Source organism: Eptatretus burgeri, chromosome 12 (assembly GCF_056783735.1).
Source record: "Eptatretus burgeri isolate ZD-2024b chromosome 12, Ebu_testis_v1, whole genome shotgun sequence".
In the NCBI taxonomy this organism is placed as follows: Eukaryota; Metazoa; Chordata; class Myxini; order Myxiniformes; family Myxinidae; genus Eptatretus; species Eptatretus burgeri.
In genome coordinates, this window is record NC_140972.1 from 39533793 (window position 1) to 39561716 (window position 27924).

Below are 27924 nucleotides of genomic sequence, written 5' to 3' on the forward strand. Positions count from 1 at the left end.
TGAGATTATTTTGATTGATTTGAATTTACCGATTTTCACCACAAAGAAATAAAAAGTTATTCAGTTTATTTATTTTTTCCTTCTTAATAAATTCCTTCTTGATGTTTCAACCTGTCCGTGCTTGTCCTTTCCTTCCATTGATCCAGCATTGTCCGAACCTAGATAGACTGGGAGGTAGTTCCCAAACAAATTAACCTGTCATAGTCAGCATGCACCAGTGGTAAATGCTCGGCCACCTTACTTAAGATCGAATAAAGATAAGATTGGTGCATCGCCGAGGGGCGAGCTCTTCATTCAGGAAGCCACATGACCTCTAGTTAAATGGCAAAATTAGACGGTGGACACTGGAACTCGTGGTTAACTGATTGGCGTTCGTGGTTGTAAAGCAACCCACCGTACCACGAAGTTAATTGTGAGCGGTGGCCCCAGGTCTGACTCTTCCGAGGAGAAATGGGGATTAACTCCCTCATAATACACTCGGTATCCGTGGCCGTAACTATATGTATATGTATATATACTGAACAAAAATATAAACGCACCAACCTAAATATCTAAGTCAAGATTGCCATTATGGGAAAATGGTCAAACCGATGATATGTTTGAGCAATGGTTCCTTTGTTTTGCTCAAGACAGATGTTCCCATTGAAATTGACCACTCTGAGTGTGTGGACTCACACTTTGAGTAATCCTTCCCATGAGCACCATGGGGCTTGACAGAGTGATGGTCAGTGAGCGTGACCAGGACACAAAACACTTCCTATAGCTTGCCCTATAAAAGGCCTCCCCAAAATGTGGACTGGTGCCAAATGTCAACATGCCACAGATGTCACAAATCTTGAGGGAGCGCGCCATTGGCATGCTGAATGCTGGGACGTCAGTACGGGCCGTTGCAGCACACTTCAATGTCCACCACTCCACCATTAGCTGCCTGAGAACGCGCCTCAGAGAGACTGGAAGCACCGTGAACCGCCCACATGCCCGGCGACCACGTGTGACCACCGCCGGTCAGGATCGCCACATGAGGCTGCAACATCTCCGGGATCGACTCCGACCGGCCACGAGGACTGCCGATGAGACTGTCGGGCTGCATAACAGGCGCATTTCAACCCAGACAGTGCGTAACCGCTTGAGGGAGGCCAACCTCCGAGCCCGCCGACCACACCGGGGACTCGACCTCACTGCAGTCCGGCGTCAGACCCGACTGAACTGGGCCAATGTCCACTTGCGCTGGACCCTCGCACGATGGAGGAGAGTGCTGTTCACCGATGAGTCGCGGTTCCAGCTGTATCTGGCTGATGGCAGACTCCGCGTCTGGCGTCGGGCTGGGGAGCGCTACACTGACGCCAATGTCCTTCGTCGGGTGTCACACGGTGGTGCCAGTGTTATGGTGTGGGCAGGCATATGCCATGGAGAGCGCACTCGGCTTCATTTCATTGAAGGCAACTTGAACGGGCAGCGGTACAGGGACGAGATACTCAGACGCAATCGTCGTGCCGGTTGTGCGCCTTCACCATGTGACGTTTCAGCACGACAATGCTCGCCCCCATGTTGCCAGGATCTGCATGGACTTCCTCGGTGAGGAGGACATTGATGTCCTCGACTGGCCTCCATATTCTCCCGACATGTCGCCCATCGAGCACCTGTGGGACGTTCTTGATCGACGCGTACGACAACGTTACGCAGTCCCAGAGAACGTCCGCCAGCTCCGTGTGGCTCTCCAGGAGGAATGGGAAAACATCCCTCAGGCCACCATCGATAATCTGGTGATGTCCATGCGCCGGAGATGCACCGCTCTGCGCGACGCCAACGGTGGACACACCCGCTACTGACTGTGTGAACTCTGACAGTGACACCTCGGTTTTGTCGGCTGTTGTAGTGCAAAGACTGTCGCCAGAATTCTCAAGGAACTCTTTGAAATTTAATGCTCAATTGTCATGGATTCTATAACCAAATTGTTGTGAAGATTTAGTATTAATGAGTTCGAGGTAAAATAGTAACAATCGCTTGGTGCGTTTATATTTTTGCGCTTGGTGCGTTTATATTTTTGTTCAGTGTATATATGTATATATATATATATATATATATATATATATGTATATATAATTTTAATATATATATATAATTTTAATATATATATATAATTTTTATATATATATAATTTTTATATACATATAATTAAAAAAAAAAAAAATATATATATATATACACATACATACATATATATATATATACACACATACATACATATATATATATATATATATATACACACACATACATATATATATATATATGTATATATATATATATATATATATATATATATATATATATATATATCTTTTTAATGCTGAGGGTGCGTAATAAATTTGTTATTGGTGTCAATACTTGTGACCAATTGCAAATGAATAGTAGGATGCTGAATATCAAGAATGGCAAGTGAGACAAGTAAGACAAAAGAGTGCGAAATTTTATAATTTCTGGTCAACAAAAGCATAAAGCCTGTTGAAATGTACAGATGATTGGTTGCACTGTGTGGTGATGTGAAGTTCGTTCATATTTGACCGGTGCAAGTTATACAAAGATGGATCTGAAAGAGAACAGAATCTACATAAAAGTCAAAATAACCCTAAATAATTCTGCACTGAAGGCAAATAGATATCTTAATGGATACACTCCAATGAGACAAATGTTCATGCAATCACATCGAAGGGTAACGTCAGTATCATTTCTGTAATACACATAAAAGCTTAGTGCAGTACAAACAAAAGTTCATATCAAATTTCAAGCAGCCTTCAACGTAACCATAACATGTTTATTCTACTTTATTAGATATCATATTAGGAATTTATATATTTTTCTGAAATGTGAATCCATTCTTCAGCTTTCAAAAACCACAGATGAATTGCTTTTAATTGTTGCTTGCTTTTGTAGTTTGGAGCGGTTGTTGATTGATGTCATGGTATTTGTGAGTGAAGATTTTTTTTATATATATACATGGTGGTAAATGACCCTCCTGGGAATAGTTCTCTTATTAAGATACTTCTGGAGTATCAAATGTCCTTTTTTAATGTGCAAGTTTGCTGTCATGATGAAAGAATGATAATCTGCCATTCCAGTCGCCCAACATGCACTCGGGATATATAATTATCAGAAAATAAGTATATCCATGCAAATAATAAGCTTTGTTTGCCTTGAGAAGTTTGTGGCATATTGACTTCACTTGGAAAAGTTTAGAACCACTTTGGTCTGACCTTTCATTCTCCAGTTTAGCATGAGAGTAAGAAGATCCTGCGATTAAAAAAAAGAAGCCTTTACAGGCCTGCACGTGACTGGAACATCAGTCCAATGTGGTCACACTTAAGTTTTGTCTTCTGTGTGAGGTATGAGGAAAAACAGGTCGATTCCATTGTTCTCGAAAGCTTACAACACCGTTTGTGATCAGGCAATTAAATATAATGCTTGATAAGTGATGTAAAATTATTGCAAGCAATGCTTCTGATTTATTGCACTCTTCAACAAACCCACAATGTTTTCCATGGACCACCCAGGTTTGAGGACGTCTCCTGTGCAAGTAAATCTCCATCGCTCATTGAGCTTGCCCTGGACGGCAACCCACTAGCTCTGGAGTCATGCTACAGGTCCATGGTGCTGCAGAATCTTACCCAGTTACAGCGGCTCGATATGAAACATGTAACAGTAAGTGCTACCAGCATGATGTGATGGACACTGCATCTGTAATGTCATCTCATGTGGTAACCCGATCTCCTTTGATCATTCACGACAGAAAAAATCAGGAGGAGCCTTTCTCTTAAAATCAAACAAAGACAAATGAGACAAAAAAGTTACTAAATCCTTTCGGCAACAGCCCAGACCACACACAGAGCACATTGATTGGTGGCTGCAGGACAATATATGGAGGAATAAACAGAACACAGAAACTGCTTGCTTGTTCAAGGTTCTATCATACCCCTTTGGCTGTTTTTTTTTTTTTACTCCAACATTTGGCAAGAGATATTTCTTCTCAATATTATTTTTAATATCGATCTGCTCTTCATCAGGTGTACATTATGCATTCCTTCAGGTAAAATAAACAATTCGGAATTGTTACGGCAGTTTCGCGCATAGAACAACGGGATGTTTAATGATTCTTGGACTTTTAGATTTTTCTTATTTATACAAGAACCATCGTCTGGTTATTTGAAACCATTTCAACACAATCTTTCAAGCAATTTAAACATTCTTCTTTGAATCATTTATGGGGTAGGCCTACATACATTTAGCATGTGGGGAAAGTTGTCAAACTTTAAAGTCTCGGAAAGGCAGTGTTGGTTCGATTCTATTTTTAGGTCGTTGGAACACTCGGCCTACTTCAGGATTCATAGTTTCTAATTGTTGAGGATTTATGCAAACCAAGGCAAGCTCATGGATTTAAAAGTACCCCAGTTGGTGAGAATCTTATAACAAAGGTAGAAACATCACAGTACTTATCCTGGATTGTCAGCAATGCTCATTTTTATCGGCACATACATGTCAGTAATCGGATGTGACTACCCTAACTGCTAACCTGATGATTTGTAGACAGGGTGTTGCATCAGTGACTATGTGCGACGTCCTAACTGTATCAATGAGTATGACGTGCTTACTGTAACCAACTCCTCGTATACATTTGAGAATGGGAAATACACCAAAGCACCTTTTGTCAAAGGTTGGCCATTGTGTGTTGGTGCACTGACCAAGTTCTCAATTTATTCTTGTTCTAATCTACATAGATGCACTGTTGGTCTCATATCTGCCCCTCGTTAATGATACAACCACGAAAGAGCATTCGTAAATTTTATCTTAGTCGAAATATCAGTATGCATTTGCTTGATAAATACACCCACATCGAAAGTATACATTAACATTCACAAGCAATTTTTCTGAATCTTCGATGCAGAAATATTTCGATGATAGACATACTTAACCTTGGAAGTCATTGTCCAACATTCCCAGACCTTACTGGTGCTATACAAGGAAATACAGTGCTCATAAAAGAAAGCTTCAAAAAAAAACCGATGTCTTTGTACTTGCAAAATTCTTTGTGCAGATTGCACACTGAGAACTGAAAAAACAGCATGAAGGTTATCTCACCAATCGTGATTCTTTTGCATTGTACATCACGGTTTTTCCACAGTTAAATTTTGATTTACTCCCTTCTTTGTTTGACTTGATCTCTTGATAGTGTTTTAGTGGAGCCAGGTCTTGCAGCTTTCTATTTGTCCCTTTCTCCCATCCATTAATTATTTATAATTTATTCACACCTTCTTCTTGCAGTATTCTCTTTGCAGTATTCTTGAGAGCAGTGATCTCAAACATTCACTTGGCTGTGTGCAACAATGGGAGGGTTACAGTGATGTGGGTTTGCTATGCATTGTGGGTGAAAGCAAATGCATATCCACTTGTTGATTGTGTACTCGACTGCATGAGTGGCCCACCATTGCGTTCTTGTGATGGCGTTTTCAAAGTATATTGATGATTTACCAGTTGATGTAAGGCACAGATATACGAGGAGACAGAAGATTGGTTTCTGTGAAGGCATTGATCCACAAGGCTTGAAGAAAGTGGATTTTGCGATTGACATCAAATTTTAGCATGAAACAGGTAATTATATAATGGAGTATGGTGGTACTCCATATGTAGGGATGGCACAGGAAAAATAATGGCCGCCACATCAAATGTGTACAAAAGCAGATCCTGAAAATTAACCTACTATAGAATAAAGAATACTGTTTGAGTCTCCCCTGAAAGTGGTCTCTCTGTCTTCTTCCACTTCCTTTCTGGTCTTGCACCCTCTGCCCTCTCCATGCTCCCCCCCCTTTCACCCAGGTATCTATAGGACACACTCAGTCCAATGGCAACCACCTTCTAGTGAAACTGCCAAAATCCAGAACCACTGCGCAACTCCACACATTTGTTTCTTCTTTTTTTTCCTGCTTATGGAACCAACTTCCACATTCTCTTCAATGCATTCCTTCCTTAAGGTCTTTGGAACAGCCTCTCATCACCATTTCAGATGGTCCCCAATCCAAAACCATGATCTTTTCTATTCCCGTTGAAACACGTGTGTGTGTGTGTGTGTGTGTGTGTGTGTGTGTGTGTGTGTGTGTGTGTGTGTGTGTGTGTGTGTGTGTGTGTGTGTGTGTGTGTGTGTTCACATGAATGAGCACCAGAGACTCTTTGCTCCAATGAAAGGTAAAGCTTGAAACGTCAGCACCTTGTGATCCTTTATGATGCATAACTCCAACTACCCATATATATATATATATATATATATATATATATATATATATATATATATATATATATATATATATATATATATATATATATATATATATATATATATATATACACATATACATATATATACATATATATATATATACACATATATATATATATATATATATATATATATATATATATATACATATATATATATATATATATATATATATATATATATATATATATATATATATACACACATATATATATATATATATATATATATATATATATACACACATATATATATATATATATACACACATATATATATATATATATATATATATATATATATATATATATATATATATATATATATATATATATATATATATATATATATATATATATATATATAGTGAGATAGAGATTTGGCAGAAAGTGAGATCCAGAACCTTGAATGAAATATACATATGTACCATACCAGGTCAAATTATATCACACGAACATAACATAATGTGGGAAATAAACACATACAGTTTAAAATCAAACTGGACCATAGCAGTGGGATCCTCAGCTTTTTATTTTAGTTTGGTGTGGCCATTAGCATTGTTGGTGAAAACTGAGTCTTGTGGGTAACATTCTTGTGAGAATTTTTTTATTTTCAAAGTGATTCTTCACCATTGAGAGATAGGAGCCAAAATCGATATGTAACATGTCATTTCAAAAATTTATATGTCCTGATATTTACAACTGGATCAGGCATTGCATGGCAGAGGTATGTGCTCTACCAAGTGCCTTTCTAGTTAGCCTCTGCCATCTTCGAAGATGGATGGAGGTTTGTTACTGTTTTCACCCCTTTCTGTTTGATTGTTTGTTTGTTTGTTTGTGAACAGTATTACGGAAAAACTCCTCGACGGATTTCGACGAAACTTGGTGGGGGGGGGGGTTAGGTATGGTCCAAGGATCATGCCATTAAATTTTGGACTTGGTCTCCCCCCCCCCCAAAAAAATATTGTTGGAGAATTTTTTTTTTGCATTTCTGCATGTTTTAAGTGATTTCCAACCCCCCCCCAAAAAAAATTGTAACCCCCCCAAAAAAATAGATAATTTTTTTGCATTTCTACATGTTTTAAGTGATTTCCAACCCCCCCAAAAAATTTAGAGAAAAAAATTATTTTTTTTACATTTCTACATGTTTTAAGTGATTTCCAACCCCCCAAAAAAATTGTTGCCCCCCCAAAAAAAAGAATTTTTTTTTTTTGCATTTTTGCATTTCTACATGTTTTAAGTAATTTCCAAGCCCCCTCCCCCAAAACCCCCCGCCCAAAAAAAAATGGAGAAAAGAACTACAATTGTCAGCACTGTTGACATCATATTTAATGAATAAGATATAAGGTTCACTTGAGTGACCCAGCAGTATTGGCGGCGGAGGTTTTGCACTCTCCCGAGTGCTCCCCCTCTAGTTTTTTGTTTTCTCTGCAACTGCTTATCTGATTGACACAAAATTTTCACCATTGGTGAAACTGCTCATGTAGTTTCTGACTGCTCATGCAGACTGACTGCTCATGTAGAATGTTGTCATGATAATTATGACTTCATACATCATGTGGTGTGGCAGCCACATTGTAATAAAGGAAAAACTTGGCACATGTCAAGCACTCCCCATGAGAAATAAGTGTGATTGTTTTTGTTGATTATTTCATAGGTGGCTTCGTTATGAAATCATAATTGCATACATCAAACGCTTTATGCGATCAATATGAAAAATTTTGAGGGTCATCGTTGGCTAAATTGTATGTGGGAAACATATTGATGACATCATCAGTCACGTGGTTCGGCAGCCTCTTATATTTTTTAACATTACGGCTTTCAATAATAATGTGGGGGGAGGCATATCTGTCGACATGTCGATGTCGGAGAGTGCTGTTCTAGTTTTATTCAAGTTGTAAAATCATTAACTACAGTAGAACCTCTTTTATCCAGAATGGTTGGGACTAAAGGTGTCTGAATAAATTATATTGTCAGTTAATGGATGTCATTGTCGGTAGTGGATAAATAAATAAATAAATAAAACCATTTGCTTGTTGACTATTTCTCTATGCTGTGACTTTTTTTTACATGGACAGTTTCTGTCTCTTCTCCGACACCATATTTTATTTTGTTTGTAGCTGCCGTTTAAGTAACGCATGAGGAGAGGGAGTAATGCAGCGGCATCATTTTGCTTTTGGTTTCATAAGATGTGAATAGGCTTGAGCTTTGGTTAGACGGGGTTTCCCAGCAGGGGTTTTGAGACTTTTTATCGTTGCGGTTTCATGCAGAATTGCTTCAGAATCCAAATATTTTGGATGTCTTTTCTTCCATGGTAAACTGTCGAAGCGGATTTGGGGAAGTGTATTTCTGTCTATGTTTCGTTTATTGATCAGGACATTTCAAGAAAGCAATTTCTTTGTTTGAAATGCTCATGATAATTTTCTATTGGATCAGGCACTGGAACGTAGTTCTGGGGAGCTTATGGGATGGCCTGTCCGTCTGGCCATTTGTCTGTCCATTTTTTTTTACATTGTCGAGGCTCGTATGAGAGCTAACACACCAAATGCACAACAAGGGGGGCAGGAGACAAGAGGGGAGAGAGAGGGAAAAACAAAACAGTGGGAAACAAAGACATTAGGAGGTCTGTGGAAGGTTGAGGGATGGGGCGGGATACATGGGGTAAACAAGATGGACACCACAGGGGCTTTCAGGTCATTACACGACAGGGAACTTTCGGGAAAGAAAGTAGGGAATTTTTAGGAGGTGGGTTTGGGGTGGATTAACGGGGGTAGAAATGACCATGGATTTGGATGGGGAAAGATAATAGGTGGTGGTGAACAGCTGTTTTGAAGACCTGGAGGGAAGAGTGGGACTGAAGAGTGTGGGGGTTTGCACCAAAGACGGGAAAAAATGAGGAATGAAAGAGTGAAGGTGAGAAGTGATTCATGATTTTGGTAGTTTTACCAAAAGAGGGTTGCTGGCAGAACTTGAGCACCCTGTGGAAATATGGGGGGCGGGAGGGGGACATATCGCAGACAGAAAAGGGGGGGTGGGTGAGACCAGAGAGGAGACGGTAGAAGATAGAAAGACCACCAACCTGCATGCGGTGAGAGAGTGAGAGGCCCAAAGACTCAGCCTTCCCGTGGGAGATACCAATGATCCTAAATGCCTTGGTTTGCACAGTGTAAAGCCGAGAAAGGTGAGAGGCAGGAGCACCAGCCCCGAGTGGCGTGCAGTACTCCATCAGGTTGCAGACAAAAGCTTTGTTTGTGGTCATGAGCTCAGGTGGGCCGAGGAAGGACTTTGCATGATGGAGGATGCCCAGTCGGCAACTGGCTTTGGAGGCCAGTTTTAAAATGTGACTTTCCCATAAAAGATCATGGCAGATAGTGAGATCCAGAACCTTGAATGAAAGGATATCTTCGAGAGGATTGTTGAGAAAGTAGATTCGGGGGGGGGGGGGTCCATGGTCCTTTCGGAAAGACATAGTGAGAGTATGAGATTTGTCAAGAAGGGAAGACATGCTCCACGTATTCGACTAGTTTGTGATTTTATCCAGAATCTATAGAGAGCGAAGAAGCTGTTGTTTGCTGAGCTGAGGGATGACAGATGATGCGGCAGAGGGTGGAGTCATCAGCAAAGAGATAGAGGATTTTTCAGAGAATCAGAGAGATCATTGATTAAAACCAGTAAAAGAAGAGGGCCCAGAGCACTGCCTTGAGGATCTCCAGCCTGCACAGGAAGAGGGGATGAGAGAACTCCATTTAGGGCCACACGTTGGCTGCGACAGGAGACGAAGTCTGGGAGCCATGAGTGGAGATGGCCTTGGATACCATAGGAAGAGAGTTTGGTGAGCAGGGCTGGGTGCCAGACCATATTGAAAGCATGCGCTATGTCTAGGGAGATGGCTCTGATTTCATGACTGGCATTGAGGACCTCCATCCATTGCTGGGAGAGCAGAAGCAACATATCCCGGTAGAGTGACCTGTTCTGTATCCAAATTGATGATTGGAACTCCAGCCATTGGAGAAGAGGAATAATTTATTGTCTGAAGCGATGGTGGATTTAAGTTGATTTAAGTTGGTCCATGTTTTCTGCGAGAGAGGTGGAAATGGAGTCATCACTGTTTTGTGGATGATACAACACACAGATATACAAGATGTGGGAGTGGAGGGGAAGCCTTAGACAGAGGTAGTCTTGGGGTGTGGGGGAGCGAGTGCAGTGCATGGAGAGTGAGGAATAGAATCTTTGATGAAGAGATCAACTCCTCCACCAGGACGAGGCTCAGGTCTGTCATACTGGAGGACGGACTTACCAGGGAGAGATTCGAGGGAGTCAGAAACGTCTTCAAGTATGAAAGTTTCTGTGAAGCAGATTATGTCTTGTTTGTCAGTGGCAACCTGAATGGAAAGATCTGTCAGGTTTGAGCAAAGGCCCAGGATGTTTGAGGTCCACACTGTTAAGGAAGAAGGTGGGGTGGAGGCTTTGGGTGCAGGGGAGAGGAGGGTAGGACAAGGGAGGAGCGGGGGAGGTAAGGAGAGCTGTTGAAAGAGTGGTCGGTTAGCGACCCGCCGCATCACTGAATTATCCGTGTTAAATGAGCCTCTCACTCTCTCACTGCAGACAGGTCGGTGGCCTTTCTGTCTTCTACTGTCTCCTCTCCGATCTCGCCCCCCTGCTGTGTCTGTGATTTGTCCCCACCATATTTCAGCAGGGCGCTCAAGGTCCGCCAACAACCCCCTTCTGTTAAAACTACCAAAATTACGAATCACTGCTCACCTTCACTCTTTCATTCCTCTTTTTTCTCGCCTTTGGAATAAACTCCCTCACTCTGTTCAATCCCATTCTTCCCTCCAGGCCTTCAAAACAGTTGTTCACCACCACCTCTTATCATCCCCCATCCAAATCCTCGATCTTTTCTACCCCCGTTAATCCACCCCAAACCCACCTCCTTTAAATTCCTTGCTTTCCTTCCTGAAAGTCCCTGTAATGTCCATCTTGTGTACCATGTGTTCCCCGCCCCATCCCTCTTCCTTCCACAGATTTCCGAATGTCTCTGTTCCCCACTGTTTTGTCCTTTCCACTCCTGCCCCTCTTGTCTCATGCAACCCTTGCTGTGCATTGTGTGTTAGCTCCCATATGAGCCTCGACAAGGTATACAAAAAACAAAAGTAAGAGTGTGGGGGATTGCAGAAGAGCTAGGGGAGAGGGATGGATGAGGAGGAGAAAGGGCTCGGTGGTGCTGGGTTGAGGTACAGTGAGGAATAAGAGAGGGGCAGAAGGCAGTTGAGGATTTGAGGAGGTAGAGTGATGAGATGGAGGAGAGAGGGCAGGGGGAGGAGGCAGCTTTGTGGATGTGACGGGGGGGAAACTTTGAGAAGCGAGAGTTAGGGGGTGCTTGGAGGGAGAATGGTCAGTGGGGAGAGTTGAGGGAGAAGGGTGAGGGTGGCGGTTTTGAGAAAGGTAAGAGGGAAGCTTGGAGGGGGAAGAGTGTAAAGGTTGTTTGAGAATGAAGCTTTGAGAGGGAGGGGAGACGATGAGAGCAGGCATGGCCAAGGAGCAGGAGGGCGATGGAAGAGGTGGGGAGAGGGGAAAGATGGGACTTTGTGGTGGTCTGGTGAAGAATTGAGTGGGCAGGGGGAGGTACAAGATTTGAGGTGTTGGGAAGAGGGGGAGGTGAGATGAAACGAAATAAGGAGCATGTTTGTGGTGTTGACAAATGTACTGATTGAGAGAGTGAGATATCTGTTATGTTAGAATGGAGCCCATAGATGTTAGAACACCACACACTTTGGGACAACAGAGGAGGAGCTGATACTGAAGCAGAACACAGTGAAGAGGTGCTCAGAGCAGAGCAAGGATGAGGGTCAAGATTGGAGGGGTAAGGAGAGGGGATAATAGGTGAGAGGGTCAGAGGGGTACATTTCAGGAGGTGGGGTGAATTGGCACTGAAGTCAGAAAAAAATGACGATTGATGTAACACAAACACGCATTAGTGGGGCAACTGAGCTAAATATAGCATAACAATTGTGCATTTTGTGAGGAAAGCACCAAATTTGGCACACTAGTAGCCTATCATATTATGATTTGGATATTGGGCCATCTCAAATTCAGCCGCTAATGGCTATGGCAGCCATTTTCCACTGCCATCAAAAATTTTGAGATGGCCCAATATCCAAATCTGTTCATAATATGATAGGCTACTCGTGTGCCAAATTTGGTGCTTTCCTCACAAAATGCACAATTGTTATGCTAAGTTGCCCCACAACATTGCAAAGTGGGATTTTTGAAATTTTTAAGTCAGAGATGTGATTAAAGACATTACGTGAGGGATGCAAAAAAGGAGAATTATGACAATGGAGAAAAGAAACATAGCAGTTGGACTTTTTAGACATGAGATAAAGGAAAGGTCGAATTGAAAGCAGTCTGTTGAAACAGAAAGAGTTGTGAATCATGATACAGTCATGAGAACCACATGTGTGGAAGAGGAAGTTGAAACATTATAAGAGATCATTTTTATTGAGGAAGTTGAAACATTATAAGAGATCACTTTTATTTGTTTTTATTATTCTTATTGTTATTACATTTTTTGATAAAGATTGCATGTGATTAGGTGAAGGAAAGGTTGAATAAAAATTGTGAGGTGAATGGTGAATTTGGATCGGCAGAGGGTAGAAACAATTCCTACAGAAACACGTGGTTACGGGAGGTGTATAGTTAGAAGTGAATTAATTTTTTTTGTTTAGGATTGCGTAAGGTTTGGTAAAGGAAATGTTGAAGTAAAATCGTGGAGATGTACGGTGAAATTGGATCGGCAACACAGAGGGAAACTGTGGGTCGATGAAAAGTAACAGGAAGAAGAAGGGGTGGAGAAACACATGGTTGCAGGAGGTGTATAGGTGAGAAATCATCTTATATATTATTTCCGAGTTTGTGGTTTCGTGTCGCGCTATCTTCGACTTTGTTCTGCGCTGGAGTAACGTGATATTCGGCTTACATTATCTCAAACACCATATGAGGTGCATGGTACCAAAAAAGGTAATAAAATGGTTCTGAAACAGTGAAATCGTATTCCACTTACTGCATTAAAGTAAAATTACTACTGATACTCTGCATCAGTTCCTTTCTCAAACACACCCACCCCAACATGTCGCGCAGAGCGTGGGTTATGCTTGTATATGTGTATATATATATATATATATATATATATATATATATATATATATATATATATATGTATGTATATATACATATATATGTATGTATGTATGTATATATATATAATATGTATATATGTATATATATATATATATATATATATATATAATATGTATATATGTATATATATATATATATATATATATATATATATATATATATATATATATATATATATATATATATATATATATATACATATATATATATATATATATATATATATATATATATATATATATATATATATATATATATATATACATATATATATATATATATATATATATATATATATATATATATATATATATTGTTGTGGTTCTGGGAACCGCATCCCTCCAATGCAACGGCATCCATCATGCAGTGGTCCCCAGACAGTTATTTCATTAATATACATATAGTTAGACCTTTCTTTCTTGTCTTGTGGGACAAAAGGGACTAGTGCGTTGTGTGAATCTCAAAGTTAGGTCTGATTATATCTCTAACTTCATTCCTACTCTTTTTCTCTATTCCTGCAATAACTCCTTTGTAGAAATGTTCAGAGCTCGTTTTTGTCTTTTCTTTCATTTATCCAGCATGGTCCGTATCCTAACCGAGCCAGGACTTTATTCCCAACGATCCGTTCCTTTTCGCCGTTACATCCTTGGTAGTGTCGCTCAGCTGCATCTGATCCAGTAAAGTGATCCGGTTCGGTCAAGGCGTATCGAGAGCATGTCCCCCGGTAATTAGATGACGTGATTATTTTTTAGGTAACCGTATAAACTTGACGAAGGACCCTAAGTCACACGGTTGAGTTATTGGCATTCACGGTCGCTTCACGACCCGCCGCGTCACGGAATTATCCGTGTGCGACGGCCTGCAATTCCGGGGAGTCTGGTGGGAACCCAGGATTGCTTCCCCCCCCTGGTGGTATTCTCAACCGACCGCTGGCCCGAAACAAATATATATATATATATATATATATATATATATATATATATATATATATATATATATATATATACATATATATATATATATATATATTTATATATATATATATATATATATATATATACATATATATATATATATATATATACATATATATATATATATATATATATATATATATATATATATATATATATTTATGAATTTTTGAAGATTAGGTAAATTTAGTTTATTGATGGTTGTAGAAAGAAATCGTGAAGGTGTATGCAGTGGTTTCCTTATTTCTTGGAGTAGGAGGCTACCATTAAAAAGTAGCAGGTTACCATCACCGCGAGCAAAGCGAGCACAGCTGTATGGCCGGGGTCCAGGGCTCACTTAGGGTCCTGGAAGCCGGAAGATCCTAGATGGCTGGAGATGCATTCTAGCACGATTTCCGACATGAAATATTTCTCATATCATCATGCTGTTGGGGTGGAAAACTCCACCAAAACAAGTGGTTAGGCCTGTACTGGATGTAGTTGCATTAACATAATGACACTGACTGACTGACTGGTTGACTGAAATTCAGCTATACTGTATAGTTAGTTCAAGCAGCTTTTAAACAAGGTTCATTAATTAAAGGCCATTGTTTAGGGCACACCAAGGTGTCTGGAAGATGGAGTATCTAAGCACTTTAAAAGAGTCATTTTAGCAACATTTGGGCCATACCTTCGTGCTTAGTTCTTAATAGGGAGATGATACTGCACATGGTGGAGTACAGTGAGCAATCTGAAGTAAGTGTGTGACATAATAATAGTGTACATGAACTAGCATTCATGAAGGAAACCATATTCCATTTCTCGGATTTCAAAACAGGGGGATGTAGAGATTTCGTGGTGACAAAAAAATAAAAAATAAAAAAAAATCGAAAAATTGGCTCTGAAGTAAATAGACGGCGACCTTTGACATTTTTTTCTCTGAGTAGACAGCTGCGGGTCGCCGGTAACCGGCTTCTAAGGAAACCCCTGTATATGGTGAAAGTGGGTTGGCTCAAGTCGAAGGAAGATGGTATGACGGCAGGAGGAAGAAGAGTTAGTACTCGTGGATACGTGGGGAAAAGGTATGGAGGGAAAAAAGGGTTTGTTTTTTTTGTTTGTTCTATTTTTTTAATTTTATGACAAGAAACACAGGGTGTTGTTGGGAGGAATAGAAGGGTGTGATGGGAAAAGTGGAGGAAATAAGAACTGATGGTAATAGGGAGAAAATACAAATTAAATTGATCATGTACTTCATGATCATCATGAAAGACAGGTAGGGTTCAAGGAAACCTGATATGACAAGATCAACGAAAACTCACAAAATAGCACAAATTTTGAAACAAAACCGAACGAGGAACACACACACATTAACCATGTAGGTCACAAAATAAACAGTCAAAACGTGATAAATAACGACCAGAAACTTAACTTTGAGAAAGTCGGCAGAGACCCCTGAGAGAACCAGCTGTTGTCTCAAAACCCGGAACCACAAGTTAAATCAACAATTGCAACTTCTCTGAAACTACACACACAATTTTGATGAAACTTAACCACGACCTTCATCACCCAATACATACCAAAGCTTGTTCATGGCATAAAAATAAAATCTGTCCCAAAGAGGGTCTACGGGGTGTTGCCCACCCCCCCACCCCCCAAAATAGGTACTTGCTTTCTTCTCAGAAACTACACACTATTCTGATGAAACATGTCTACAACCTTCATCACCCATAATGTACCAATGTTTGTTCAGAACATTAAAAAAAAAATTGGGGTCTGAGGGTGTCTCCAGAGGGAGTTTACATGGGGGGGGGGAGGGGGGGAGTTGTCCCCTTAAGAGATATTTGCTTTATTCTCAGAAACTACACACACAATTCTGATTAAACTTGCCTACAGCTTTCATCAGCCATAATGTACCAAAGTTTGTTCACGATACTTAAAAAATCTGGGTCTAAGGGGTTCTGCAGGGGGGCGGGTTTGGGGGGGGGTTCCCCTTAAAATATGTATTTGCTTTCTTCTCCGAAACCACACACACAATTTCGATGAAACTTGACTTCAGCCTTCATCAGCCGTGACTTGCCAATGTTGCTTCATGCCATTAAAAAAATAATTGAGGTCTGAGGAGGTCTACGGGAGGGTTGCCCCTCAAAATAGGTATTTCCTTTTTTCTCTGAAACTGCACACACGATTTCGATGAAACGTCACCACAACTTTCATTACTCTTGTTTTACCAAACTTTGTTCACGACATCAAAAAAAAAATCGGGGTCAAAAGGGTTTCCGGGGGGTGGGGGGATTGTCCCCCAAAATTGGTGCTTGCGACAACATTGGCTCATTTGTACATTTGGTTGATTCTTTCCCATGTTCACTGACTCCGTAGTATCATTATTCTACCAGGTGAGCACCCAGGGGTATTGGCCCTATTTTTTCAGTTGGTTTGAAGTGTTTTAGAATCAAAGTTGAAAAATTATTACATCATAATACCTATTGATGAAAGGATGTAACAGCCTATTGTTGAACAATTGTGGAGGCAGGGGGCAAAGAGCTTTGACGCATACTAAACAGGCTTGTTGTAAAGATCTGTGTTTTTCCAGAAGAGTTAAAGTTCTTTGAAATTGTAATGTGAAAATCACTCTGTCTATTTATTTGCCAAATCCTTGAAAGTAATTCTGGAAGATCGCTTTCAAAAGCTGCAAATTCTTCCCCTGGAATGTTGAGCCAACAGGAATGTCCAAAACAAAACTAGTTAGTTCTTGCATGTTCACAGGCTCAGCCTGGTTAAGGAAGAATTGTAACATCTGCAGTGTCCACTTTCACAGTACTATTTATGGTCATACCCTGGTACAATTCAATGGGTTGGACAGCCTTTTAATCATCAATCCATGTGAGTGTTTCCAGCAAGTTTGAGTGTTATTTTTCCCCATCTTTGTCAGATGGTTTGGCACTTCAAATGTGTTCCAATAACTATTCGGCTTTGGGAATTTTATTTTGAGGTTTGAGTACATACAATAGGATAAATTTGACCCATGTTAGCCTCTTTGTGTTTTCCAGCATTTTACATTTATTTAATGAGTTTCTCCACTAAAAGATTGGCATAAGGTGAAATTGCTTGCCAGATGAGCTGTAATATCTGCTAATTATTGCTCCTTGGGTTTGTATCCAAGGTGTACCATTCTCCTTGATAGGAGATTAGGCCCTACCCAAGCATTTTCAAAGCAAGCAATAAACTGAATAGTTTTCCATTGCCTTTCTATATATTCCAGGTAGGAATAAAACATTTGGCCAAGGTGATTTCACATGATGCCTGCTCTCATTGAAATTGTACTGTGACTTAAAAAAAATACTTTCTTAAGATAAAACAACTGTCTTCACAACCATTCTGAAAGAACTGCATACTCTATAATGTGATACCCTGCGTCCAAAACACCATGATGACAACTTGTAGTTATTAAATCAAACCAATACCTTTCAAAGTTGAGTATGCTACCTCTGAACCATAATGTCAATGCAGACCTAGGCTTTCTTGGATAGCCGGAGATAAATCGTCCCGATTTTGAGGTTTTGTTGTTCCATTTCTTTGTTTTCCCCAAAACATTTTTTGTCCTTGCTTTTTCAAAGATATCCTATTCCGTCTCGCTTCAAAAAATATAATAATAATAATAATAATAATGATAATAATAATAACTTTCACTCCAAAACACAATCTTATCTGTCTTCTACTTGTACTTCCTGTACATCTCTCCTTTTTCTCCATTATTTTCTCAATATCTTCATTGAAGAAAATGCTTCTTCCTGCTTCCTTTTAAAAACTTTTTAAAAACTATTAAAGTTTTACATAAGTGGTGTCCAGTTATGCTTTTATGTAAGTGATGCATGTTAAGAATGTTCAGATTGTCAGATATTAATTTGTATGATGTGTTCCAGGTGGAAGTCATGGCCATTTTAGGTGAGGTGAGGGTTATATTTGGTAATGTTGTCGTGTAGTCGATTGTGGTATTCGGGTCGATTGCTTGCGATCATTTACAACTAACTGGTGAAGTTTATTTTGAATTTGCTGTCCACGTTGGTCTTCCGCTTGGTATAGCGACCAAAAGTCAACCCCTCATATAAGGTTGGGTATTGGGTGTATTTACAAGTACTTGTACATTTGGAGTATAATCAGATAGACATGAAGTGACTGGTGGAATGTAGATGCTGATGTAATTGTAGGTTTTCCTGGTTGCTCTAATTTAACTGAGTTTATTTCAGTAGTCGTGTTAGCCAGAAGTAGTGCTGATTTAGTTTGAATTGTTTTGTTGGTGAAAGGAATGTCCTTGTGTACAAGGGTGAGGAGGCCTCCTCACAGACCATGCGACCTGTCTGTTTTAACTGCAGATTAGTTTTTAAATGTTATTGTTCTGGTGGTTGATGTGAGTTTGGTTTCTTCAATTAAAGCTATGTGTTTGTTGTGTTTGTATAGGAAGTGATTAAGTTCAGTTGTTTTCCTAAAGAAACCATTGATATTTGGTTGTAGTCTGTTCAATTGATTCTTATGAAAGTTGGTTTGTTTTTGTTGGATGTATAGTATAGGGTTATGGGTAAGAAGGTAAGTCTTGTTTGCTGTCTGAGGTGGTTGGCAGCATGTCCAGTTTGTATTGTAGTGCGAGGTTGTTGTTAGATTAGAGCATGCTATATTAATCCATTTGTGACAGCTGCTGCATTGTATGGAGGTCTGTCTTCTTGTTATGGGTCTGTTGCATTTAAGGCAGATATAGATGGGCCCTGGATTCTGCTATGTCTTCAATTAAGAAGAGTAGCAGGAGAAGATAGATGGAAACATCTGCTCTGGAATCACAGGAAAAAAGTAGAAGAAAAGGATAGAAGGCTTTTCCAGGGAGGTTGAGGGGAGGGGTGGGGAGAGTGAGAGGTGGCAATTTGTGGCCAGCTAATGGGGCCATAGTCTGAAGATGAGGGAAGTTGGAGGAGGTTTGCAGTCTTGAAGTCTTCTTCATCAGGTGTTATGCATCCACTGGTGGTCCCATGACAAACACATCCTCTATCAGGACCACTCCCTTGTCATACCCTCAGTTTGCTTTCATGAGAAATCTAATAACCTTACCGTACCATCCCAAATTCTACATCTCATCAGTATAGTTTCACACAGTGTAGTCAGTTGTCCCCCTCATGTTCTCCTACCTCCACCTTCTCCACCATATTGGGATCATTGCTTAAAAATGATATAACAGCACACTTCCCCTCAAGAGCTTCTCTACAAACTTACTTAAAAAGCAGTTTTGGATAAGATTTAGAAAATTCTCAACAGTTATGCTCTTTCCCCATTCCTGGACCCAACCTATCCATAGCAAAATAAAATCCCCCACAATAAACATTCTTTCTTCCTACTGTACACTCCTTTCTGAATTCTTCATGAACCCTTTCTGCTGCTCCTCCCTCATACCAGGAGCCCCATAAACATTTACTGCAAGTATCTTACTATTCTTACAATCACTAATCACAATCCACTCAGAATCTTCTCCATTAATTCCCTCCTTCATATCATTCCTTACTCTCCATACAATTTTGCCTTTTCTCCAACTACTCTCTTCATTAATTCATGTCGCATTTACTGTAACTATATTGTACTCTTCACTATCTACTCCAGCTTCAAGCTCTTCCATCTTATTTGTTAAGCTCCCGGCATTGGTCATGTTTCAGTTTGATGCACCATACTCCTTATAGAGCATTGGTGCTACCTAAGCAGTTTATGAGCAAGGGTTATACTGGGTGGTTTGCCATTGCCTTCCCAGCATTGTTTGTCCATGTTATATTCTCTTAAATGCTGAGCATCAAGCAAGGAAGCAGCAGTACAAGTGTTTGTAAATTTTCCAAGTATAATGTGGCCAGCTGATGTATCAGCCAGGGGTAGTGCTGAATTAGTATAATATTTGATATGACTCGTTTGAGCTTTGAACCACCGACATCTCAGACCCGGAGCTGATGCTCTAACCATTATGCCACCGGATCTGGTAGTGTTGGTATACAATATATTTTTTTAAACTTTTCCTTTCCAAGAACTATTTTTTGCTGCCTGGCCATACCAGTCATGTTATCCATAATTATGGTTGACCAGTGTAATCGTTCCCTTATCTGTGGCTTATCTACCCTCATCTAGCCTAAAAAACACTAAATTCCCTTCTCAATTCTCCCATACAACCTTGCTGCCCCTTTCTGTTTAGCCGATGGGCATCATTCCGAAAACATTATCTTTGCCCCATAAGCTTCTCCTCATCCTCTATTTTTGGCTATTATGAGCAACCAAAATAATATCCTGGAAAAGATGAGAAGGAGCAGTGTCAAAGAATCATGTTTCTGCGTACAAGGCATTGGTATATCCAAAACTTGAGTATGCAGCATCAGTTTGTGATCCCCACCAAGGTTACCTTATAAATAATCTGGAAATAGTACAAATATGTGCAGCACGTTTTGTTTCTAACGACTATGCCAGAACCTCCAGCGTTATGTCATTGTTGAACTCATTGGAGTGACCTTCATTGCAACATCGATGATGCCGAAGTAGGATAAAACTGTTATACAAGGCAGTTCACGATGGAGTCTCGATTGATATACAAACCAAGCAGTCAACCAAGCAGTCTGCCCCAGGAGACGAAACCCCAACTTGTTTGCACCCCTCCAGGCTCCAGTGTTACACTAAGACATATCTTAATAGTTACATACCCAATACCATATTAGACTGGAATAATCTCCCTGCAGATACAATCAAACCACCTCTCAGAAATTTAAAATACAATGAGATGAGGAAAACCAGAAGCAAAATCGAACAGAGTAGGACTCACAGGCAGCACGGAAGCCAACCACCTCTGGACAATGATGCTGTATAGCAATGATATCCAGATCCCAATCTGAGATTCTGACGACCTATCACTGAATAATTAATATTGATTTTTTTTTCTGGAAACATATTTAATCGTTTAAAGTTCTTAGTAATATCTTGTATATTAACGTGTCAAAACAATATTTTTAGTTTTCAACTTTAATTTTCAATTAACTGATTTTTGTTATACATAATATTAAAATGGAGGTTTGAGGAATAGTCTTTTGTATCAAGTCATTTGTATCAAAATTCGAGTCATTTGTATTCAAACGCAGCCATTGTTGTAATGAATGAGAAAGTTCCACATTGTAATTACAATTTCTTATTGAAACATCAAAAGTATTATTATTATTCATAGTACTCTGATTTTAAGGACTGGTGATCATCTGCTTCCAAAGTACTCTGACAACAAAAATGCTTTAGATTTTCCATGGTGTCTGTATTGCTCCTTCGCTTTGTGTTGGAGGAGAATAGTCATACCAATAAGCTTGTTTTGGGTAGATTTCCCTTCCTTATTTCTCATGCTGTATGTGATGTTTTCCAGTGAAAATCTTGCTGTTTTAATACTGTTCATAGATCCTTTTTCACATTGTACAAGGCTCGGATGTTGCTTCTTTGTTTCCTTACAAATGCTTCAAAGTTGGCGTGGCAATCAGACATCATCGCATATTGAACTATGATTTGATTTGGGTGGGATCTCACTGGTTTGCATCATCCCCTGGTCTGTGCTTTCATGGAAGGTGATGGGCATTGACTAAGATCATTAAAGCAATCCGTTCTTTTGGGATATTCAGTGAGACTGGCAGTTTTCACAATGCTGATTACATCTTTGTTTTTCTTGTTGTTTATACCTTCAAATTCCTGTTGTTTTTTTCCTGTTTTTCCTGAAATCACCTGTTGTGTGCTGGCTTTCAGCTTTAGCACTGGATAATTGGCATGTTGTAACTCGGAGTCATGTAAGCATTGTTTTTTTACGCAAGTTTCTTGACTTTTGCAGTAAGAATGTGCTCAAAATTCTGAGATTTGCGAGTTTGGCTAATATCATGCTTTCAAACTAAACAGAGCACCATAATTTTCTTCTGGGGAGTCACTTCAAGCAGGCCGCTCTACACAGTCTGGGTGCCCCTCGAGCCGTGCACAGAATTAGCCAAACAGAGGTCTTGCTTGTGGCCCATATAAAGCAAAGTAAAACCCGCATGAAGCATCGTCATCTCAGCCTCAACTCATGCTCAGCAAAGTGTTGTCCAGTGTCGTGAGCAGTTCTTCATGGCGGTGCAAATCCATGGCGAGATTGCCTTCATGCCTTCACTCATGAAGGAGTTTGTTCACTTCATTCAGTCTTGTTGTGCGATGGCGGCATTACTTCCTGGTGCACTCTGGTTCCTGGAGCACCCCACTTCCTGTTGCACCCCACACTTTCTCATTTTTACTGCTTTTTTCTTTCTGTTACATCCTGATCAGTTCTGCACTCTTGCTCCTCCACAAGCCTCAACACTGTATCTTTTAAATAATTTCAAGTGTTTGTTCACGGCCAAACCGTAGCACCTAGAGGCCCCAAATTTAGGGTGTCGGTACATTAGAACCTGGGCAAGGTTTTAAGCTACTGCTTCCTGACCTCGAAGGCCATTTTGAGGCCACCAAAGGCCACTGTAAAGTGTATATTGGAATGTGGGGTCAGGCAGGGCTGCCACTGGCCCACAGGCAAAATGTAACCTCCATGAGGCCAATAACTTCATCGCTTTTCAATGTCCAACACTTCCCAAAACCCCTGCTGGGAAAAGCTCACCACTTTGAGGGCAATAACTCCACATGTTCTCAAGGCACAACATGTGCCAGAACCCCTATGTAGTAATTAATTCCCATGCAGCACTGGGTACCCAACCCCCCACCCCTCCCCCCCTCCCAGTACAAAATAAAACATCATTCCATTCTCGAGATGTTTGAGCCATGTCCTTCACAGATCAGGTTACAGAAAGCTCAATAAAGTGTAGTTAAAGGGGGTTATATTTGATATGGAGCATCATTAATAAGTGGTCAGCTCATTCAGTGTGCAAGGGAGCTTGGGAGCCCACATTGCTTTAATCATGAAGGAAGGACACAATTGTTTGTATGATTTTTTTTTAGTGTGAAGTATGGAAACTATTTGTGCACTTTTATTGGTCGTTCTTTAACAGTCGGTGAACAGATAAAAATTGCTCAGAGCCATGCAGTGTGTGCAGTTGAACGTTGTATTGATGCACCATTCCACTTGTGATTGATGAGCAAGAATCGAGGCCACATTCCTGAACAAACAGTCTGTACAAGCCACACAGGCCATGAGGAATAATTTTGAAGGTGCAAGGCATCAATGTACATACATGTATGACAATGTCTCCATTTATTTTTTCAGGAGGAAGAGAGGCGCATGGTTTCTGCTGTGACAAAAAGACAAGAAGAGAAAAAGCGTGAGATTCACAAGCAAAACACTGCAAAGGTAGAATGAAGAACTCGTCTTGTCTCTGAAATCGTGTCAACCTGCGTCCGTAGATGAGTAGAAAAATGATGGTTTCATTGTGGTGAAATTGTTGAAATAATATAAAACAATTACTGTACTGTTGCAAATAGAGATTTTTGTGAAATACAATAATGATAATCATGGCATGGTTACCTGCACAGGCATTAATCATATATTCATGTATAATCTGAAATGATGAAAAGCAAATAATGCAAGTCTCGTGATGTAAAAAAATGGAAGTTTGATAAGATTGAATCACTTCTGGAGCTGAATACATTATGTTTCTGAATGTATGGATGATCCTCCTCATACCGTTAGGCTGCCGAGGCAGTTTCATTGGCTAAGGGCACAATCCTGGATGGATCACCACTCCTGTGCGGCATTATGCGTCTCCATGAGCATAAACTACTGCACAAAATAAGTTGTAAATCAAAGGCGATTATAAAAACCTTCAAAAATCTTCTCTGAAACGGCTGAACCGATCGAGGCAAAACATTACAGGTATGATCACCTATCCATGGGGAACAAAAAGTTCTTCACCTATGATGTCATAGGTCATGTGGTTTTGCAGCTATGATTTTTTTGAAGAACAAATTAAAAAAAAACTTCTTCTCCAGAACGGCTTGACAGATTGAGGGGAAACTTCATCCACATTTTCTCCAAGCCTTGGGGATACCAGTGTTCACAATTAATAGGTCACATTGTCTGGCACCCATATTGGAGTGAACGAAAATCTTAAAAAAAAACTCTTTTGCTTGAACCGCTTCATCAATTGACATGAAACTTCACAATTATAATCTAGTAATCATGGGGAATATATATTTTAAATTTTAACCTGATTGGGCGTATGGTATGGCATTCGGAATTATTAAATATTTTGAATCTGGGTTCAGAAATTTCAATGAAACTCTGTACAAGTATTGTAATGATATCATAATAGTCTGCCCGCGTAACCCCTTTGGGCATGTTTTGCTGGACAAAATTCCGAAAGAGATAATTCTCGTTTTTTTTATAATCCGTAGGTTTAGTACTGTTTCAGAAAAAAAATCCCCAGTCCTCGGTTGTGGGGAAAAAAATCCGAGGTCATTGAAAATCGAGGGGTCGATGATTTGGATCGATGTGTGGACGCAGTACTTCCACATATGAAAATCTCATTTCCAGGAAATATTACCCCTTTATATAGTTAGATTGGCTGTTTTTGTGCATTAGTCGGCTTAATGAGGAAGTTTCAGCGGTTTCCTGCATTTGGATTTCACTCAGAATCGGAAATTACGAAATTTCTTTGAGGAAATCACGCGTTAGTTGAGTGGAAGCACTGGGGCAAAGCAAAACTAATTTTGGAATTTCCAGAAAAAAAGAAGTGACAGCAGGTCACACGTGCTGGTTTGAGTTTTTTTTTATGAGAATTTTGATGTTTTTGCGCAGTTTGTCAGTGGAATCATCACGGTATGGATGAGGACAGTCGCGAGGTGTCAGTGTGTGTCATTTGTCGCGAATCATTGAGTGACGGTGGGGCAAAACTGTACAAAAAAGGCCGAGAGAGTTTGATTCTGGCATTTGTGGTTCGCGGTGACGAGGTATTGACTAGTGACCTGGAAGGAGCGGAGCCAGGTACGAAATTCGTCCACCCAGAATGTCGGAAAAGGTACACTGATAAACGAAGGCAAGAAGGTAACGACCAGTGTGCGTCTGAAAACAATGCGAAGCGACTACGGTCGGGGGAAGATTGTTTCCAATGGAAGGGGAATTGTTTCTTGTGTGGTGAGGTGGCCCTGGATAATCGCCATCCAAATCGGACTGAAATTTATGAAGTGCGCACGCTGGAGTTAAGAGAACAGTTCATGAAACTGTGTGAAGAAAAGGAACACCCCTGGAATGACCATGTCAGAAACAGGCTACATGGCAGAATGACAGAAATGACAGAATGACAGAGACTGACATGACAGAAGCAGGCTGTTCAGCACTTTTAATGTTTGCTTGAGCAAGTTTGTTCAATGTGAGACTGGCCAAGATCGCTCAGCAATTCACAGTCATTGTTGAACTCACTGCACAATTTAAACATGAAAGACATGCATGACCAAGTTGTGCAGACAGTCCCCTGTTAATTTAGCTGGTTTGATGTTCTCCTTCACATCCAGCTTAATAGCACACCTCTGTCCCACATCACACGTGACTATATTGGTCACAATATTGGTTTTATTCAGAATACTTTGCCCAGTGTTGAGGTCGCTTCCTGTATAACATACTGAGGGGTAAGCAATATTATTGTATCCTTACTATAATTCATAGACCAGTGTATGTGTGTTTGTGGGTTTGTTTGGTATGCTACTCCTCCTACAGTTCTGGCCCAATTACATCCAGACTTGGTACAGAGGATCAGCATAACCCCAGTTAATGAATAGAGGTGTTTTTATCTTTGCTGGTGGTCTTGGGGGGGGGGGGTGGGGATTTGGATGGGGACGGAAATTCTTGATGTTAATGTGTCTCGTGTATCGCCGCCTCCAGGTGGGGGAGGGTATTACGAGTCTCGATTTACAGTACAGTATTCCTGTCCCCACGTTTTCCAGTACAGTGAGGTGTTTTGAATTATAAGCAGTAGGTATGATTTTGCTTCATGCACATAACCTTGGTTATTTATTTTTCTTATACAGAGCTGTCAGTTGCCTATACACCACCCAAATAAAGCTATGCGTCAGAAGAATGTGTTGCATGCTTGCTACAAGATTGTCTGTAGGGTGGGTACTTTGCCAGCAAAATTTAATTTTTCAACAATTATTTTGGCACTTCTACATTGAAAAGTCCATGTTAACCTTAAACACTCCTCATATATATATATATATATATATATATATATATATATATATATATATATATATATATATATATATATATATATATATATATATATATATATATATATATATATATATATATATATATATATACATATACTTCTCTGCCGTAAATAGTAACATGTATGATTGATCATGTAATTGTTGAAGGATTGTTTCAACATGAATTCCAAGTGCCTTTTTGGCACGAAGGGTATGCAGAACACCTAAATGTAAGTTTCCATGTCACATAATTGCCTCATACAATAATCGTTCAACATGTGTAACTTGTGCACCCTTAGGTTTTTACAGGTGACACGAGGCATTCTGAGCAAATTTGAAAGTCTTTCTGAGACACCAGTTTGTGGATCGTCTAAAAAAACAAATTGATTACATTCTTTAACAACTTATTACAATGCCACGTCTACCAAAAAATGGGGGTAATGAAATCATTGTGCATCTTCAAGCAGGATCTTCCATTAGCCATGTTGTAAGGCTCTTTAAAATGTGGAGAGGAACTATTTATAACCTCAGAAGACGTCATCAAGCCACTGGATCAACAACAGATATGCCACAAGAAGTGGACGTCCCAGGATAATGACTCCCGCTTAGGACCAATATATCCGGACAACCCATCTGCACAATCAGTTTCAAACACCCAGAGTACTGCAAACACTCCCTGGTAATTGATGCAGTGATTTCTTCTGGAGGGGGACATACCAGGTATTGAGATTGGTTACTTCCATGTAGATCCTTTATGTGAAAACATTCACCACATTGCAACATTACATAATTATGTCACAATAAAATGGGCATGTAATATTATTCAGCATTTATCTCCAACAACAAAAATCACATGAATGGATTACATCAACAATAATCATGTGTTTGATTCTTTTTTTTTTTAATGGCAGAGAGTATAGATATATGCATCCAGCAAACAAAATATAAAGCATGCTATGCGGGGCACACAGACCGTTAAACTCTACGAGTCACTCACTTTCGCTCAGCATTATGTTTGAAAGTAATTTTCTGTTTATTCATCATAGCAATTTATGCATCATTCATTTATCCTCCAAGTAGACAAACTCCATTGATCATCATCATCAACCTGTTTTTAGTCCATTGCAAGATCAGAGGATCCCCATCAAGTAACATTGGGGGCATCGGCATTCTTATCAAGCTTGGCAAGTGTGGGTTGGTGGGAGATTTTGGGTGGAATTTTTTAATTTGTTCAGGGTGCCCACATGAACTC

The 27924-nt window shown here is 39.9% G+C and overlaps 1 protein-coding gene across 12 annotated transcripts in view; it reads left to right on the plus strand.

The window, feature by feature from the left end:
* LOC147015460 (leucine-rich repeat-containing protein 49-like) overlaps positions 1 to 27924 on the plus strand; it is a 356628-nt gene that overhangs the window by 214652 nt on the left and 114052 nt on the right. For all 12 annotated transcript variants that reach the window (XM_085850233.1, XM_085850234.1, XM_085850224.1 and 9 more), the window contains 2 exons: positions 3552 to 3699; positions 23734 to 23817. In XM_085850233.1, coding sequence (XP_085706359.1) covers positions 3552 to 3699; positions 23734 to 23817 — 232 coding nt within the window. The remainder of the gene's footprint in view (positions 1 to 3551; positions 3700 to 23733; positions 23818 to 27924) is intronic.